This window comes from Toxotes jaculatrix, chromosome 18 (genome assembly GCF_017976425.1).
Source record: "Toxotes jaculatrix isolate fToxJac2 chromosome 18, fToxJac2.pri, whole genome shotgun sequence".
Taxonomy (NCBI): Eukaryota; Metazoa; Chordata; class Actinopteri; family Toxotidae; genus Toxotes; species Toxotes jaculatrix.
Window position 1 is genome coordinate 9,257,482 of NC_054411.1, and position 15,935 is coordinate 9,273,416.

General features: G+C 42.0%; 1 protein-coding gene across 4 annotated transcripts in view; it reads right to left on the reverse strand.

The window, feature by feature from the left end:
• Nucleotides 1-5,471: 5,471 nt before the first annotated feature.
• cyth1a (cytohesin 1a) overlaps nt 5,472-15,935 on the reverse strand; it is a 41,321-nt gene continuing 30,857 nt past the window's right edge. For 3 of the 4 annotated variants that reach the window (XM_041063586.1, XM_041063585.1, XM_041063587.1), the window contains exons 6-13: nt 15,008-15,088; nt 14,686-14,798; nt 13,708-13,856; nt 13,491-13,603; nt 9,579-9,657; nt 9,415-9,483; nt 9,024-9,178; nt 5,472-8,011 (exon numbers count right to left, since the gene is read on the reverse strand). In XM_041063586.1, the coding sequence (XP_040919520.1) occupies nt 7,933-8,011; nt 9,024-9,178; nt 9,415-9,483; nt 9,579-9,657; nt 13,491-13,603; nt 13,708-13,856; nt 14,686-14,798; nt 15,008-15,088 (838 nt within the window). In that variant the 3' untranslated portion in view covers nt 5,472-7,932. The remainder of the gene's footprint in view (nt 8,012-9,023; nt 9,179-9,414; nt 9,484-9,578; nt 9,658-13,490; nt 13,604-13,707; nt 13,857-14,685; nt 14,799-15,007; nt 15,089-15,935) is intronic. The other variant, XM_041063584.1, reaches the window with a different exon arrangement.

Here is a 15,935-nt window from a genome sequence, read left to right on the forward strand (position 1 = left end):
AATGCACACGTGCCATGTTCCCCCGAAGCAACCGCTGTCCAGATCATGATCAACTGCTGCCCCAAACTTTCAGACTGCATCAGGGCAAATAATATCATTGATCTGACGCTGCCTGCCTATCTTAGCTCGCTCGCCACTGCCGCCACCATCAGTTTATCAGTATCAAATGTTTGGAGACGAAGGGAGCCAGTGACATAATCGAGATCTTCAGAATGGACTTTGATTCCCACAAACCTCAGAAATAGCTTGCTGATGTCATTGGGCAGATGGTGATAAATCTGTCTACACTGTAATAGCAGGTTAGCTAAGAGATGCTGTTAACTGAGAACACCTTGTTGAATGCTCTCAAGTGAGGGAGCGTGCAGCCAAAACATACGCATGAGCTGAGTCTGTGCATGCAAATAGAATAATGTTCTGGCTATCCATGTGCATCTACACACATGAACACATGCAAACACAGACACACGCACTTCCTCTGTTGTAGTAACTTGATCCTGAGATGTGCCAGTAAGTCTGACAGTTCCGGATAGATATAGTGTGTATGTGCAACGTTCACACACCAGTTTTGTGGTTGCTGTTCAGATAAGAGTGCTGATAGCAGCCTGTGATATGTGTCAGGCAGAGGAAAGGACATTTTGGTGGATTGGGGGGGGTTTACCCGGGTTTCACTCTACAGCCAATGGACCTTTATTGCTCATTTCCCCCTCACTGACAAGTCGCCTTTTCCTTCATACTGCACAATGGTCTAAAGGGCCTGACTCAGTCACAGATGTTTGAGGATAATACCCAAAATGCATCAGTCATCCAGAGGAAAGCTTTGATCCCAGCTATTCCCTAAATCGGTAAATGAGTCCATATGTGTGTTTGACAAGGCCTTCGATGACCTTGCACGAAATCTTTTCATGGCACACACAATGAGGTCATATCTGGGGACTATGAACTGACTACGCCATTGATTGTGTTGAATGGAGCCTACTGTTACTGGTGCAGGTGTGTTCCTGTTCTGCTAGAGTGAGTTACGGGAGCACACCTGCACCAGTAATCATCAGTGAGCGTTTGTTTCTGTGTTTAAGCTTCTTACAAAATTGAAACCGCATCATGGATCATTATCTATGCATTTTTTTTTCTTCTTTTACAGCCCTGGTGTCCTTGATTTACAGACAGACGGCTGATATAATTCCATTTTTTTTCCCTCTCTTGGCTCTGCATTATGGATGTGCAGCTCCTACACTTTGAGGCTTGTGAAAAGAGCAACTCAGTGTGCCTGAGAGGCCTAACAGAGGGAACTCCTGTCTGCAAGGCCTCCTGCGCATATTTCAGATGTGTGTTCTGATTACATGCTTCACACAGAAGACCTCAATGGGCCTTTTCACTTTGACTCTAACCCTCAAATGCTGCAAGTTTTCATTATTTTCCATGAGTAACAAAGGCGTCATCATCAGAATGTCTGATTCTGATCACAAATAAGAGTACTGCAGCAAACTGGTTCTGCATTAGAGATCAGGAAGGAGCTCTACAGGCCCCTCTCTCTCTCTCTCTCTTTTCAAGGCATTTCCTTTTGTCCCCTTCTCACTGGGCACTCCCTGTAGACAGGAAATTCTACTGGAGCTGCTCCAAACCACGGCCTCCTTTTGCCTCTTTTTCCCGTTCTTCGCTAGAAATCTTGGAAGGAGGGTACACTTTGTCCCAACCTTCGACCTGCATGTAAACAAACAATCTGCCTGTTCCAGAAATTGCTAGAGCTTATCCAACAGTTCTCATCTGAGATTTCTGCAATGCTATGCGCCTGTGATTACTGAACTGCATAATAAGCTGCAATCAGCATGAGATACATAATATACAGGATGCTCCATTAAGACATGAGAGAAATCACAAAAATCCCACAGTAAAAAAAATGTGCTTCTTCTCACACCGCATTAAAAAAAAGTTTCCTAGAATTAGAGCCACCCACAGTTCAATGAATGTGCAGAAAAATCCCACATTACCATTTTCCCACTGGGACAAACAAGACTCTGTCCTATTCACACAGTTTTTCTGCAGCAGCAAGATCACTAACACAAAAAAAATGTATACAAGAAAAAAAGTTGATTCCTCTTTCCAGTAAATCTAATCAATGTGGCACACAGACAGCGTCTATCTCTCAACTCAGTTCTGTTCAAATTCAATTCCTTGAACTGATTACATTCAGGAACAAATACTTAGATTTAGACTTAAGGTGGCTGCATCATTTCTCGGTTGTAATCCAAGAATGCCCGTAACTGCTGTTAGTATACTGCCTTTTGGTTGAATCATTTAGAGATCGTTTTATTAGCTACATGTGACCATATATTGCTTACAACTGAGTCACAAATTCAAGCATGTCTCAGTTTCAGCCAGGTGGATTGTAGCAGTAGACGTGATAAAACCTGATTAGAATTTCCTTAACACTCTCATATGTAGGTCACTATGTCACCGGTGAACAACACCTCCTGGCAATAAGTGTAGCTTCCAGGACAATTCCATTCACTAAGAATATATTTTAAGGGCATCTGATTTCAAACACAGGCCTAAGACGATCAATTCACTCAAACAACAGCTAGCAGGTTTTCACCATTTTAAAGTTTAGCTGTAAGGTTCAGTTACTTAAGCTCAACTCAAAATGAGGGCCATAGAGCTTTGTTTTATTTTTCTGCTCCAGCTAGTTGTAATAAGATGTTTTGTAAGATTTTGTACCCTGGCAATTTTCAAACTTACACAACGGCATGTTTTTGGAAAAACACTTTGAACTAAATCAGTACATCATCCCCCCTCTGTATTTTACTCTCTACACTGAACACAGGCCAAAGTTTTACTGATTTTCACTATCACAGATATGACCTTCACTATCAACAGCTGGCTTACGCACAACACTGAGATGCTGTGATATACTGTAAACGGTTTGAACGGTTATATAAATGCGTGTAAAGCAGAGAGCACGAGAGAGAGAGAGAGAGAGAGAGAGAGAGAGAGAGAGAGAGAGAGAGAGAGAGAGAGAGAGAGAGAGAGAGAGAGATAGTGGATGAGGGCAAGGGGAGGGAGAGACTTTGTTGTGGCTGCTTTTTAACTCCCTTTCTCAGAAATCCTGCCCCGAGGATGAATTCAGTGTCTCTCAGCAGAGCAGGAGATTCCTAAAGTGATTTGAGCAGGATTTATCCTTCCAGTAAAGCAACAATGCATCTGTCAGCAGAGCACCTTAAGTATACATGCGCCTAAATCACTGCAATATGTAGTCTCTAAAAACATTTCTGAGTATGAGCTGCAAAGGGCTCCAGTCTGTCTCTGTGTAATTTTTTTTTTCCTTGTATTTGCATAAACATAACAGGAGTGTTACGGGAGATCTGATGAAGTACTGTTTTCTGAATTGGCCTTGACAGCTCATTTTCTTGTTATTGTTCAACAAAAATGATTCACATGATTTATAGCTTTTAATAAAAATTTTGTTAAAATACCAACTTCACAGCAACACCCCTGTTACATTAACTTAGTGATTGTATGCAAAGCTGAAAACCGAGAGACCTGTTAAAGCAAATTCTACACTGCTGTGAACTGGTTTGCGTGAAAACGTCCACCAGGCTGTGTTGAATTTATGTTTGCGTGACAGTGTTTGTGTGTGCATGCCTGTCTGTGTGTAACATTCTTTGCCTGCATGAGCCCATACAAGAAAGAGCCCTTCTCATGCCAGCTGAGGTCAGGTCCGGACACCATGGGGTGCACCCTTCTCTCGCCACGGTGGGCCGAGAGGCAGGGGGAGGCCTCCAGCGCTTCTGGGAAACAGTCTGGGCCTAATTGGAGCCTGACTGGTCTCACATGTCTCCACTTACCGGAGGAGACGGAGGATCCCACTGCCTGGCCTATGAGAGCCGCAACAGGCCCAGGCCTTTCCCCCTTCATCAGCATAACCACAGAGAAGCGAATTCTCCAGGCAGACCTGACATGGCAGCATGACTGAGTGGTGTGGTCGAGTGTGTTTCAGTGCAGTGAGGTCAGGTATGCTTTACTGAGCTGTACCATTCTTTACTTTGTTTTTAAAAGGATATCTAACTCTGGGTACATTTTGTTCCAAGGATCTCCTTTCTGTATACTATGTGGGCCCTCCTCCTATTGTTCCCTCTTAACTCATTCCGGGGAAGGACTGATGAAACCTCACCTCCTACTGTACAGTATATCATGTTCCATTTCTCACGCACAGAAACCTCAAGCTCACAAAAAAAGATGTACAAGCACACTGTCTTTTCATGTGCCTGCTTATCCACACTGCAGTGAGAAATACGAGAAGTGAATAACAGCGCAGATGGTAAAAAAAACAGACTTCTCTGCTGCTGCTGTTGCTGCTGCTTCCCCACCAGAACCACACATTCTCTAACTTTTTTTTTCTCACTTTTTTTTTCTTGCCGTGGCAACATGCCTCTCATTTCCCATCAGTCACGGTCACCTCGTTGGCCCCGTCTGTAATTCTCAAAATTATCTCTATCATCACGTTTTACAACATTGGTGCAAAAATATTGCTTGACTGCAGTTGAGAAAAAAAACAGAGGCAAATTCTTATCCACTTTGTTTTTTCAGTAAAAAGCCATTCATTTAATATCTAAAAGCACAGATGCAAAGCAGGAAAATCGTTTTGAAAACATCTCGCTATTATGTCTTTTAAATGCACACCTGGAACAAATTGTTTCAGAATTTGTTACCATGTGCTCCCAAAGCACCGCAGGCAATTGCTCGGAGGACAATATCATACAAATAAGCACCTTCATTCATTTTGCCCTGATTTTGGAAATAATTTGGTTTTGCTGGGGGAAAAAAAAATAGATTTAATCTTTCACAGATAAAGGGGCTTTTGAAAGCAATTCCCTATTTTTCTTGCCTTTTACTGCTCAGATAAACATGTGTCAACTCAAACAAACTCAGGCATTCAGAAACATTTAAATCCCATAACTGTTGTAAGTTTTATCACTGTGCAACAACTTGCTGAACACATACGGGTTGCTGCAACTCTATGCCTGCAATATATGTGTCTGTACAATATAGCCTATTCTGTGAATGTTCAACTAGGACAGAAGCTTTGTTTTTAAGGTTAACCGGAAATGCTGAAAAGCAGATTTGTGTTTGTCAGTAAATTTGTGCACTATTGAACTTTTGATAGAAAATATTCAGTTCAGTGTAGAAAATGAAAACTCTTGAGTCACACGAAAGGGCAGCTGCTGCAGCCTGGTAGGCAATCCATCAGGTATTTTTGTAACGTTACAACAATGTGAATGCTCGCTCCATTCAGAAAAAAGTCATTTCTATTGATTGCTTTTCCAGGCATCTTTTAATATGATACATATTCACTTGTAAATATCGACCTTTCCTTCTCATGGCCCAACATTTGCTCCATAAATATTTTAATAGCAAGCTTGTGAAAAGATATGAAAAGTTAAGAAGTTGTAAATAAAGGGTAGATATAAACCATAAAAGAAGCTTGGGGGTTTTTTAATAGAAGCTACAGTAAATGTGGTTGGAAGAATGCTTTGGAAGTTGTGCAGTCAAAACAGAGAAGGAATGATTCAATGTAAAAGTCGCCTTCAAGAGGAATGAGCATTCAGTGTTCATGAAAATACAGAAGGTTGATTTCAATTAACCCTTGATTTAATTAGTTTTTGATTTGCAGACCTGACTATAATTCAGCTGTAATTAGTACTTAGTGTAAAAATCCATGTAAAACCTCGTTTGCTGCAATACTGTTAGACTTGTCTTTTGCAGAGGAGTACCTCTACAGTGCTTGTCACATACTGCCACCTGCTGGAGCAAGCTATAACATGAGTTCTTTGACTTTCGGTGCTGCAAAAGCCATTCACAGCCAGTATTTGTGACAAATCTTTATTTCAGCTTGATTAAATGGCAATGATAGAAACCTCAAATCAAACATTACTGAACTGAAAAAGAAAAGAAAATGGCACAACTAAGAAACAAAATGAAGACAAAATACCCACTATACATATAAGTATGTACAACTTTGATAAATAAACCAATACTGTCTAGAATTATGATTGTTTAGCAGTTTTCCTTATTTCTCTAGGATTAGTGCGCTGAAAGGAGCCGAGAAGAAGAGAACCGGAAAACGGAACAGGTGAGGACAAAGGATAATGACCAGCAGGCACAGACGAGAGAGGAGACAACTGTAGACAAAAGTAGAAAAGACAACTGCTTGACGCACAACTCAGACTGTATTTGCAAAATTGTACCTCAACGCAGTTTTTGCTATTGGACAAGATGACATGTCACTGCCGTGGCATGACCAATCACACATCCTGCCCTCCATCTTTTGGTTCACCACAGTACATTCCTGATACAAGCAGTAGTTTTGTATTGTTTCACATCACGCTTCCTGAGACGGGGATAACCCATTCCTTTACAGGCATAGCTTCACCACACATTTATCTGTGCTGCTTTAAAGCTTCTGCAACAATACGTCATTTATAATGTCTTATACATAAACAACCTGAAGCACATAATATTGTACAACGATCGTGAGGTTGGGCTGAGGGCTAAAATGTAATGTGATTCATTTTACCATTAAATAGGTAACCCTCCACAAAGAAAAAGTATGATAAAGGTAGGAAACAAAGATTAAATGTTGTTCGAGTGGGAAAAGAAAACTGTGAATTACTGTCGCTAACCAGCAGCATTTCTCATCACGTTTCGTCTAGAGCGCCAGGCACTGTGCAGCAGTAACGTAACTTTTCTAACAAATAAATTGCTTTTTCTATTTTTTAATGATACAGAAACAGAAAGTGGTCTTGCGTTTGAGACGAGAGGTGATGGCAAGAAAAAAAAAATGTACGTGGAGCAAAAGCAAAACGGGGTCGACATGTCTGTTTTCCAGACAACCTAAGACCTCAAAAAGAGGCAAAGGGTGATGGACAATCGTCCCTTTAAAAGACTCTAATCCCCAGGATGAATCTCCAGGACCTTCAGGAAATGAACAGTGAGAGCCAGATCCAACACTGAGACCCTGTCCAGACAAGCAGACACCCTCACCTGCAGTGGTACCTCCCCACACTACAGCTTCACATTTACAAAAACAGTTCAGTCTGGGACACAGACGAGGTTTTCAGTTCCTTGCATGGTTGTCGTGTCGTGAACAGGATCCACGTTAGCGCTGACACAGAAAGTTTCAGAACATCGCAACAATCTCCTGAGTGGCAACTTTTTTTTTTTAAACAGACATGTTTTTGTTTTCCATTTTTTTCTATAAAATCACTAACAGCAAATTATACACCCCACCCTCCCACATCTGCCCCCCACCCCCCACCCCCCACCGCAGTTTCTCTTGCAAGACCATTTTATTTTACAAAAGCAAACAAACAAAAAAGACTCAAGAGGAATTGACAGTAAAAGCTGTAAAAATAGACACATATTACCCAAATATTAAAGCACATTAGAAAAGGTCTTCACTTTTCTTTCATAAAGCGAGGAATATTTTGGTTGGGGCGCCACACTCGGTCAGACCTGCTGAGTTAAAACGACGTGTGCTACAGGGAACTGCATGAGTGTATGCATGTCGCGTACATTTGCAATGTATATGGGAACTGTGTTCTTATTTTAAAGCATCTTCGAGAAGGATTTTGCTGCAGCAAGATTCCCTTTCGGCTTCCTAGACAGAGAGCACACACAAAGCTGAGAGAGAAAGAGAGACATTCAGACAGGAGGTTAGAGGAGGCTTTGGCCCTGACTCTTATCTAGAAACCCCAGCATGCTTCCTGCTTTTCAGGCCAGTAGAGTCCCAAAGCCAGAGCTATTATGTATCCTAGTAAAAATCCCCTGGAGAGGTCTGAGGTAGACCTCAACCGTGGCCTCTGCACTAGCCCTGACAGGGTGAAGAGAAACCTGGACCCAGTGCTCTGTCAAGTGCAATATCGGGAACGCTGAGTGGCTCTAGTGCCTCTTCATGGATGACACCTTCTTTTTCCTGGCTGCCAGCATCTCGTAAAAAGGGTCCCTGCTGATGGCAGCTCTGTGGGCACAGACGCAGAGGAAAATGTCAGAGAGAAGCATAAAGGCGTAAGTGTGCAAATTGCTGCACTCTTCCGGTCCTGTAATGGTACATTTACAAGTAGTGCTCATTTTATTCATGCTTTGTTTTAAAATTTCTTCGAATTTAACTCTGGATCTGTGTTAAAGTCAACACTGAAATAAAATTGTTAAAATAGTATTTGAACGGCCAGTGCTGCTCAGCATAATCAGCATTTGTATTGTTTTCTTTATATTCTGTCATATTACATTCTCAACTGTGATGATCACATGAAGACCTTATTGTCTATACACTACACTGATCAGCTTCTAAGTCAAAAGCAGTATAAAACAATCTGCTCCAACTGAAAACAGGCAGACATTTCTGGGTGGGAATCAGTAAAACCCTACAGCAGAGGTTTTCAAAGCGTAGGCGTGGAGGGAGAAATGTCAAACTGCGCACGCACGCATACACACACACACACACACTTCTAGATTCAGTGTGACTTGCACTTTCTGAACATCTCAAATAAATGCCCATAAATCTGTTTCAGGGTCATAGAAAAAGGATGGTCATTATAACTCAGGAACTTGCTTGAAAATCTTGACATTTTTTGGTGTTCTCTTGTATTAAAATAATCCACTGATAGTTGTCTGTACATCCATGGACACATTGCAAACAGGAGCTGCTTATAGCTAATTCTGCATACCTTCAATGGTTCCAAAATGCCAAAATGAAAACAAACACAGGCTAAAATATGTTAAGTTGTAGCCATAGCTAATTAACTGACTCAGTGGCATTACACTTACTCCACCAAAGCCCCCAAATTATATGAGCTGTATTTCGAAAATTTAGAACACAATTACTCTCCAAAACAAAATAAGACAAAGAATTATAATAGGAGTGACAAAACCCATTAATATTAGCTTTTTGTATGTTTGATTTTGTCTGAGGTGCTGCCCACACTTTCAAACCTACAGTGAAAATAAATAAATAGGAAACATAAATCATCTACTTGATGCTGTTCATCCATTCTTCTTTTTCCTCAGCAGTGGGCGCAGAGATACGGTAGAAGGTGTGGTTGCCCTCCACGACGCGTCCGTCAGCCTCGGTTTTGCACGCTTTTATCACTTGGTCTTTGTTGTCAGGAATGAAAAGCTCAAAACAGTTCTACAGAGGTAAAGTGGATGGAAGTTAGAAATTATAGAAAGTAAGATGCCTCAAAGACATATTTAAAAGATAATTATACTTCATATGCTATGCAACCCCATGTCAGTCATTTTGAATATCAAAGCAATGGGCAGCACTGGAGCGAGTCCTTCTTTATTGACAATTAGATATTAGTATTAGTAAATTAGGTAAAATGTGTGACCACAGAATAAACCAGTAGAGGGAGCTGCACATACTGGCTTCTTATCCTCCACCTCCTTGATGCTCAAGTTCTCCAGCGGGATGATTCCTCTGGGCTCTTTGTCCTGCACAAATTTAAAATATGTAAATGCACACAGGGAACAGCAGGGACATTGCAGGCAGCTTTTTCACTGTGACTGAGAAACTCAGCTGTACTCACTGTGGTGTACTCAAAGTAGTACAGACAGTTGTCTGTGAGGATGAACCACCTCCTCTTCCAGGTTTTTACTCGTCCCCCTGTGGAGCAAACAGCCAGCATAAGAAAGGCTTAACAAGAAAACAGAGAGAGAGAGAGAGAGAGAGAGAGAGAGAGAGAGAGAGAGAGAGAGAGAGAGAGAGAGAGAGAAACGAGCACCGAAGCACCGGGTCGAGCAGCAGACAGGCAGACAGATGTATGGGCAGACAGACAGATGACGGTTCCAGAGGACTCCTTTTACCCAGAACACCCTGCTATGCACCCTGATCCACCACTGTACCACACTGCACCATGCACCCACCATCATCTGGACTGAACAGCCTTAAAAAATGTGAAGGTGCTATATGATAAAGCTACATGTCTCCATAAATGTCGTTTTGTGCCTCTCCTTACTTGGCCCTGTTTCTCTTTCCTTGTTTGCTGACACAGAGGAATAGGTCTGGCAAGGCAGGATCAATAGACAGGATACAGATCTATGTCCTCACTGAATTTAATGAGCTATCATCCAAATTAAGTTACCAGAAGAAATTTGGAAAGCACTCAAATGACTAAATGAGGGCTGAAATGGAAAATAAGGAGTTACTGAGGATTAAGTTCTCGCCTCTTTCACGCTCAGTGGGGGCTCTTTGGTTAACTCTGTGCTCGCTGATCTGAAGCTGACCTCTGACTCCCTTTGTCACCCATACTTCCTGTGAGGGGAAACCTGATCACAGTGCACTGCACAGTAGCAGATGGCAGCCTTGCTGTGGGAGGATGGGATGCCAACAAACTAAGAGGGGAAGGAAGCTCAAAGCCTGGAGCTATGCTCAGCTACTCTACAGGCATCTCAGACTTGAATTTCCTGTCTCTGTTTTGTTAAGTAACTTCTCAGTTATATAGGAGCAGGGCTCAGTGAGTGAGGGGACCAAGGTTCTTTCTAATCATGACATAAAGACCTCAGCTTTAACTAGACTAAGCTATCCCACCACCAGTGTTAGTAAGAAGCTGCATTGTGAAACCCATCTACCAGGATAGGAGGCTTTGAGGATGTTTATATACAGACATATAGAACACACTTTTATTATCATATAACAGCATTACCACTGTATATGATTTTCCATCATTTCACAGACGTCATGATAGGTCAAACACTTCAGTCTACACTTGTTATTATCTACAGGCGTCATCGACACACTTCAGTTGACAGGCAGAGATGGAGAGTCCCTCGCCACATCTCGACTCATCAGCGTTGCAACAAAGAAGCAGACAAACAGAAAACACAGACGTGATGGCAGAATCACACAGCTGACGGCCTGAAAGTTGATTGGGTTGGTCGGAGATTTGCGATCGGTTTGATGGTCATGTCAGTTCCTGTCACACTGAGAAAGAGAGATGACCTCCTCCCGTGCAAGAATGTCTGGGACGAGGCGGGACATCCCAGCAGATTGTTGCTGGGTGTGTGTGGAACGGTGCTGGGCTGGAGTGGAGCTGAGTGGAGGGAGTCACCCATGCCAGACGAAACTGAGGGAGGCTGGGCAAGTGGAGGTTAAGAGGGAACACATCTCCTTGTAAACCATTGTTGTTGTTCATGTTGTTTGGAAATGATTTATCTCAAAAGGATGAAGTTGAAATTGTCTCTCTTCTTGCTTAATGGGTACATTTTGGTTTTAATTTTTTGTACAAAAAAAAACAAACAAAAAAAAACACTACTCAAGTTCACTTACCAATATTTACCAATCTGCACCGATTAAATGACCCTGTATTTTAATTAATACACAAGCTGCACTAATTAAAAATATGCACAGTCAAACTATAAACCATGCACACTTCATCTATGAATCCCCTTTTCAGCACACTCCTCTACCGTCCATGCTTCTCTCCCTCAGTTTGGTCCAGTCCAGTCCAGCACCACACCGGGCCATAGCCACTCTGTTACCCTTTAGATTCATTTACAGCATGAGATAAGGAGAGCAGAGCCACATTACTGAAAAGGTGCAGTATTCCCTTTCCATGCAAACAGAGAGCAAACAACAATAAGCCAATGGGTAAATAGGTTCATGATCAATCTGGAGAGTTAGGCAAAAGTCCTTTGTTGTGCTCGCTTTATGGAAAACGGGTATAATGCAGTTTCCAAAAAAAAACCAAGATCAAAGAGAGTGACCACCACAGCATACAGAGAAAAGAGGGTCAAACTGCTCAGTAGAGTGGTCACAAAGCATCAGCTCCCCGAGCCAAGCCCACAGGGTGGCAAATGCACCCGGTGACCGCTTGGCAACCACCCACAGAGATAAAAGAGTGTGGACAAACCACCAGCTCAATGAGAGACTAAACAAACATCTGAAGTTCAAATGAGTCAGTGAAGAGACAAACAATAAAAATAAAAAATCTACTGACAAAAAAAAAACTGAAAAAAAAAAAAAACCAAAACCTGTGTGTGGAAAAAAAATGAGAAGAACGAAAGCATGGCAGACCACCAAAAGCACCTGAAAGCTGAGAGATGGTTTAGCATTTTGGAAGAGCAGGTGTACATACCTCCTGAGGAAAGACAACAGCCAAAATCATGGGAACAAACGAACAAACGAAGAGGAAAAGGAAACAAAAAAAATCAAATTAAATGATAAAGAATTATAGAACAACAGTCCTGTTAATTTTGGTTCCAAAGAGGCTTTGATGCACTGCTTCACAGCTTTTCACAGCTTTAGTAATGAGGGTCAACAGATTTTTACAAATCTGCTGTTACTATATCACTCCACAAGGGGGAGTTTAACTCAATGTGAACTTGTCAGAGCTACTGCAAAGCACTACATGGAATATCACCTCCACTTGGGCCCATTTCTGCTATATCCAGGAATTTACCTTCCACCCTGATTGTTTTATTGAAATCTGTCAATTTATAGTCATTGGAAAAAGAATAAGTCTTCACTCCCTCAGAGTAGTTGGTTGTAAAGATTCACAGCGATTGGACGATTCAGTTTCACACATTCATGCTTTTTTATCAAAATGTATTGTGAATCTCTACAAGAGAGAGAGATCTCAGAGGAAACGGAGGATGAAAAGTTCAGGGATCCATGGCTGTGCTTTTCTGAGTGTAGAGTGACTGTGACCATTAAAAGTAGCAGGTGACATCCAGTGAAACATTTGTCATTATACAAGCGTCTGTGTCTCCATGGCTGAGAGTCCGAGCGTATGGTTGAGTCAGATGTCAGGAAAAGAGCCAGGACAAACAAGGCCCTTGGAAGTTCACCAGAAACTCATAAACATTTATTCAGGATAAGAAATAATTATAAATACCAAGACACGCCCTTTAATTTTAAAAAGGCCTGCTGTGAGTTTCCACAATGGGACTAAGTATGCTTTTCAAATCCCCAGAAAAAAAAATCCCCTGAGGATCAAAATGTCCCACAGGAAAAAGGGAAAAAAACTCAGATTAAGGGGGAAAAAATTCTAAACTTAGTGTATTTACAGTAAATGCAAGCTTGTGTACGTGCACACACTTGTAACCTTTAACGTCATTATTTGTGCGTGTGAATGTCAGTGTAGGAATATGCCCTGTCTTAAATAACTTAAAAGGCCTCCGCATGTGGTGGTCTGATCTCAAGGCCACATTCATAATACATTAAAGCAGACAGACTTCAGATGTCTTGGGTCAAGAGCAAATGCACCAATTCACACATGCTCACAGGGACCTTCACTCTCACACACTCTCAGGTTATTGACCTCAGGAGTGATACTGGTTATCACTTTATGCAGACTGATTTTCAACCTTGGGATAATCCAACAATATGTGCTGCTATGAAAACACAATGTAAAGTTATCTGTCATAGTAATGAGAACCATCATTTTAGCAGTTTATAATGTGGCCAAATAACTGTGTGCATACATTGCCAGTGTCACTCACCCAGTTTTAGCAGCCAGCCCTCTCTGTCTGGGTTGAAGAAAGTGTGTGTGAGATCGTTGCCGTCGTCCTCTGGGATTTTGAAAGGCTCATTTTTGATGCTGTCATACAGATTCTACAACAAAGAGAGTAGACCATGAATACAGATCACGTTACGATCAGAGAAAGGTACAAGGTCACGGTGGAGAAATCACAGATCAGTTGGGAAGTCCTACTCACCCTGAGCAGGTCTTCAGGTAAGTCTCCTCCATCGTTGATGCCTCTGTTCATGGAGATGAAACGTTCCACAGAAGGTTTGTCCTTCACATTGGGATTATGGAGGCTGGTGTTTAGCATGATGATGGCAAATGACAGGATGTAACAGGTGTCTGTAACACACACACACAAACAGAATGATCACGCTATGAGAGAGAGATGAGCTTTACATGATAGCGAAAGGTTGCTGTTTACCATAAAACTGCTGCCAGTGTTTAATGTGATGTTTAAATATGAATGTAAATTAGCTGAGCTGAAAGGACTGCACTTTGGGGACCGCCGTCAGACAAAGACGAACAGACAGGAGAAGCTTCGTTAGCGAGGGGAGTGGGTGGGAGTGAAAGGCTGCACGTGGGTAGCTTAAGTATGCATGTGTGTATCTGAAAGTGCACGTCAGTGTGTGTGTGTGTGTACGCAAAAAGATAATGTGGCCAGCACATGGCTGACGCAGCGGCGCTTTATCTGGCCTGTTAGGCTGTTGAGAAGTCACATACATTATTCACATCCATCTGCATCCATGTAAGAGGCAGTCGACTGTCTGCTAGGGGCATTATTTCCCAAAAGCTAGACACTCTTCCATCACACAGTTCACCTCAGCAGACTTTGTGCTTGCTAAATAAAGAAGCTCAGATTCAGTTCAGTTCCACTGACATGACATTAGATCTCAGTGCAATAACAAATTAAAATGAATTGTCATCTTTATTCTGGGTGGGGAATTTAACTGTTTTTCTGTAAGATTTTGGACTTGTTCATTCGACAAAAAAGACTACAGTGGTTGATAAAACCCTCATTGAACCCTTAAATGTAGTTCACATCTGCATTTGCCATTATTTTTTCAAGTCACAAGAACTGAAGTTATTGTGTTCTTTGTTTCACTGCTCACACATTTACAGCTCTTCATGAGAGCACTGAAAGCCAGGCTGTAAAGCATGGCGGAGCTACCTGTGGACTGGAAAACGCCAGAGTTGCACTGGCAGTAACGCTGAGCGAAGGCCTCCATCATGCGGTCGATCTTCTGAGCTTCTCCCGGTAGTCGAAAACTCCACAGGAACTGTCTGTCAGGGGACACAGCTCAGTGGTCAGCAACAGATTCACTTCCACTGTGAAAAAGCTGAATTTATTCTGTTTGGGGAATGAGACTGAAACTAACAGCTGCATCTTTACAAAATGCAAATAAAGTGACTCTAATAAAAATGGACTTCATCACAAATTACTGACATAAAATGGTGGGGAAAGCTGCGACTCAGGGAACATGTTGTCTTACCTTAGGGCCTGAACCAGGTTGAGGTCTGTGAACTCATGAAGCTCCACAAAGGCGTGGAGGACTTGGATATTGAATTCATCTCTATAGGAGACAAAACACAATACATTTTCATACTGATAAACATTTCAAAATTGATTTTCTGCATTAGCAAAACAAAATAAATACACAAAATATTAACAATTCTTTTCAACTGACAACTGTCAATTAATTTGACGATCATGTTTAAGGTGTGATTTCATAAACTCTAAAAAGATTTAAACTAAACAGTTTGCTTATTGGAGTGGTTAGCTCAAAGCTCTTTGTAAAAGTGTGACTGCCTGCCTCATTTGAAAAGTAGGTCCCATAAGGAACGTGTCTGAGGACTCAGCTCAGGGTGTGATCTGGCTCACACGAGCTTCGGAGCTCAGAGCTCAGTGATCTATTGCATACTGTAATCAAACCCAATGGAAAAGGAAGAACGCCCTGCACCCTCTTTCATTTATCATCTAATCTTGATCATGACATCATTCCTGACCTTCCTGACCTTCAGAGTAAATGATCTGCCCTGGGATGGCTCTAAGGAGCTCTCGCTGACAAAGTCATATCCACTCACTGCTATTCCCAGGGGACAAGTGACCAATCGTATCTGAGGCCTCCCACGCCTCTCGTGCCCCTCCTTACAGAATCAGAAACCCTCAGAGATCTTGATAACATATCAAACAGGGAGCATCCATCTAAGGCCTGCACTCCATTTCCTGGTTTGACTGCACAGACCACACCCTGACTGTAACACTGCCTGCCCTATAGTCCCAGAGCAGTGTATACATCAGGCCCATCACTATTTCCCGTATTATGTGCTTACTCTAACAAGGAAGCTCTCGAGTGAAAACATGAATTGCCTTCAAACACGCATTCCCAAGTTGTGCTTTCACCGTTACTTATGAATGAG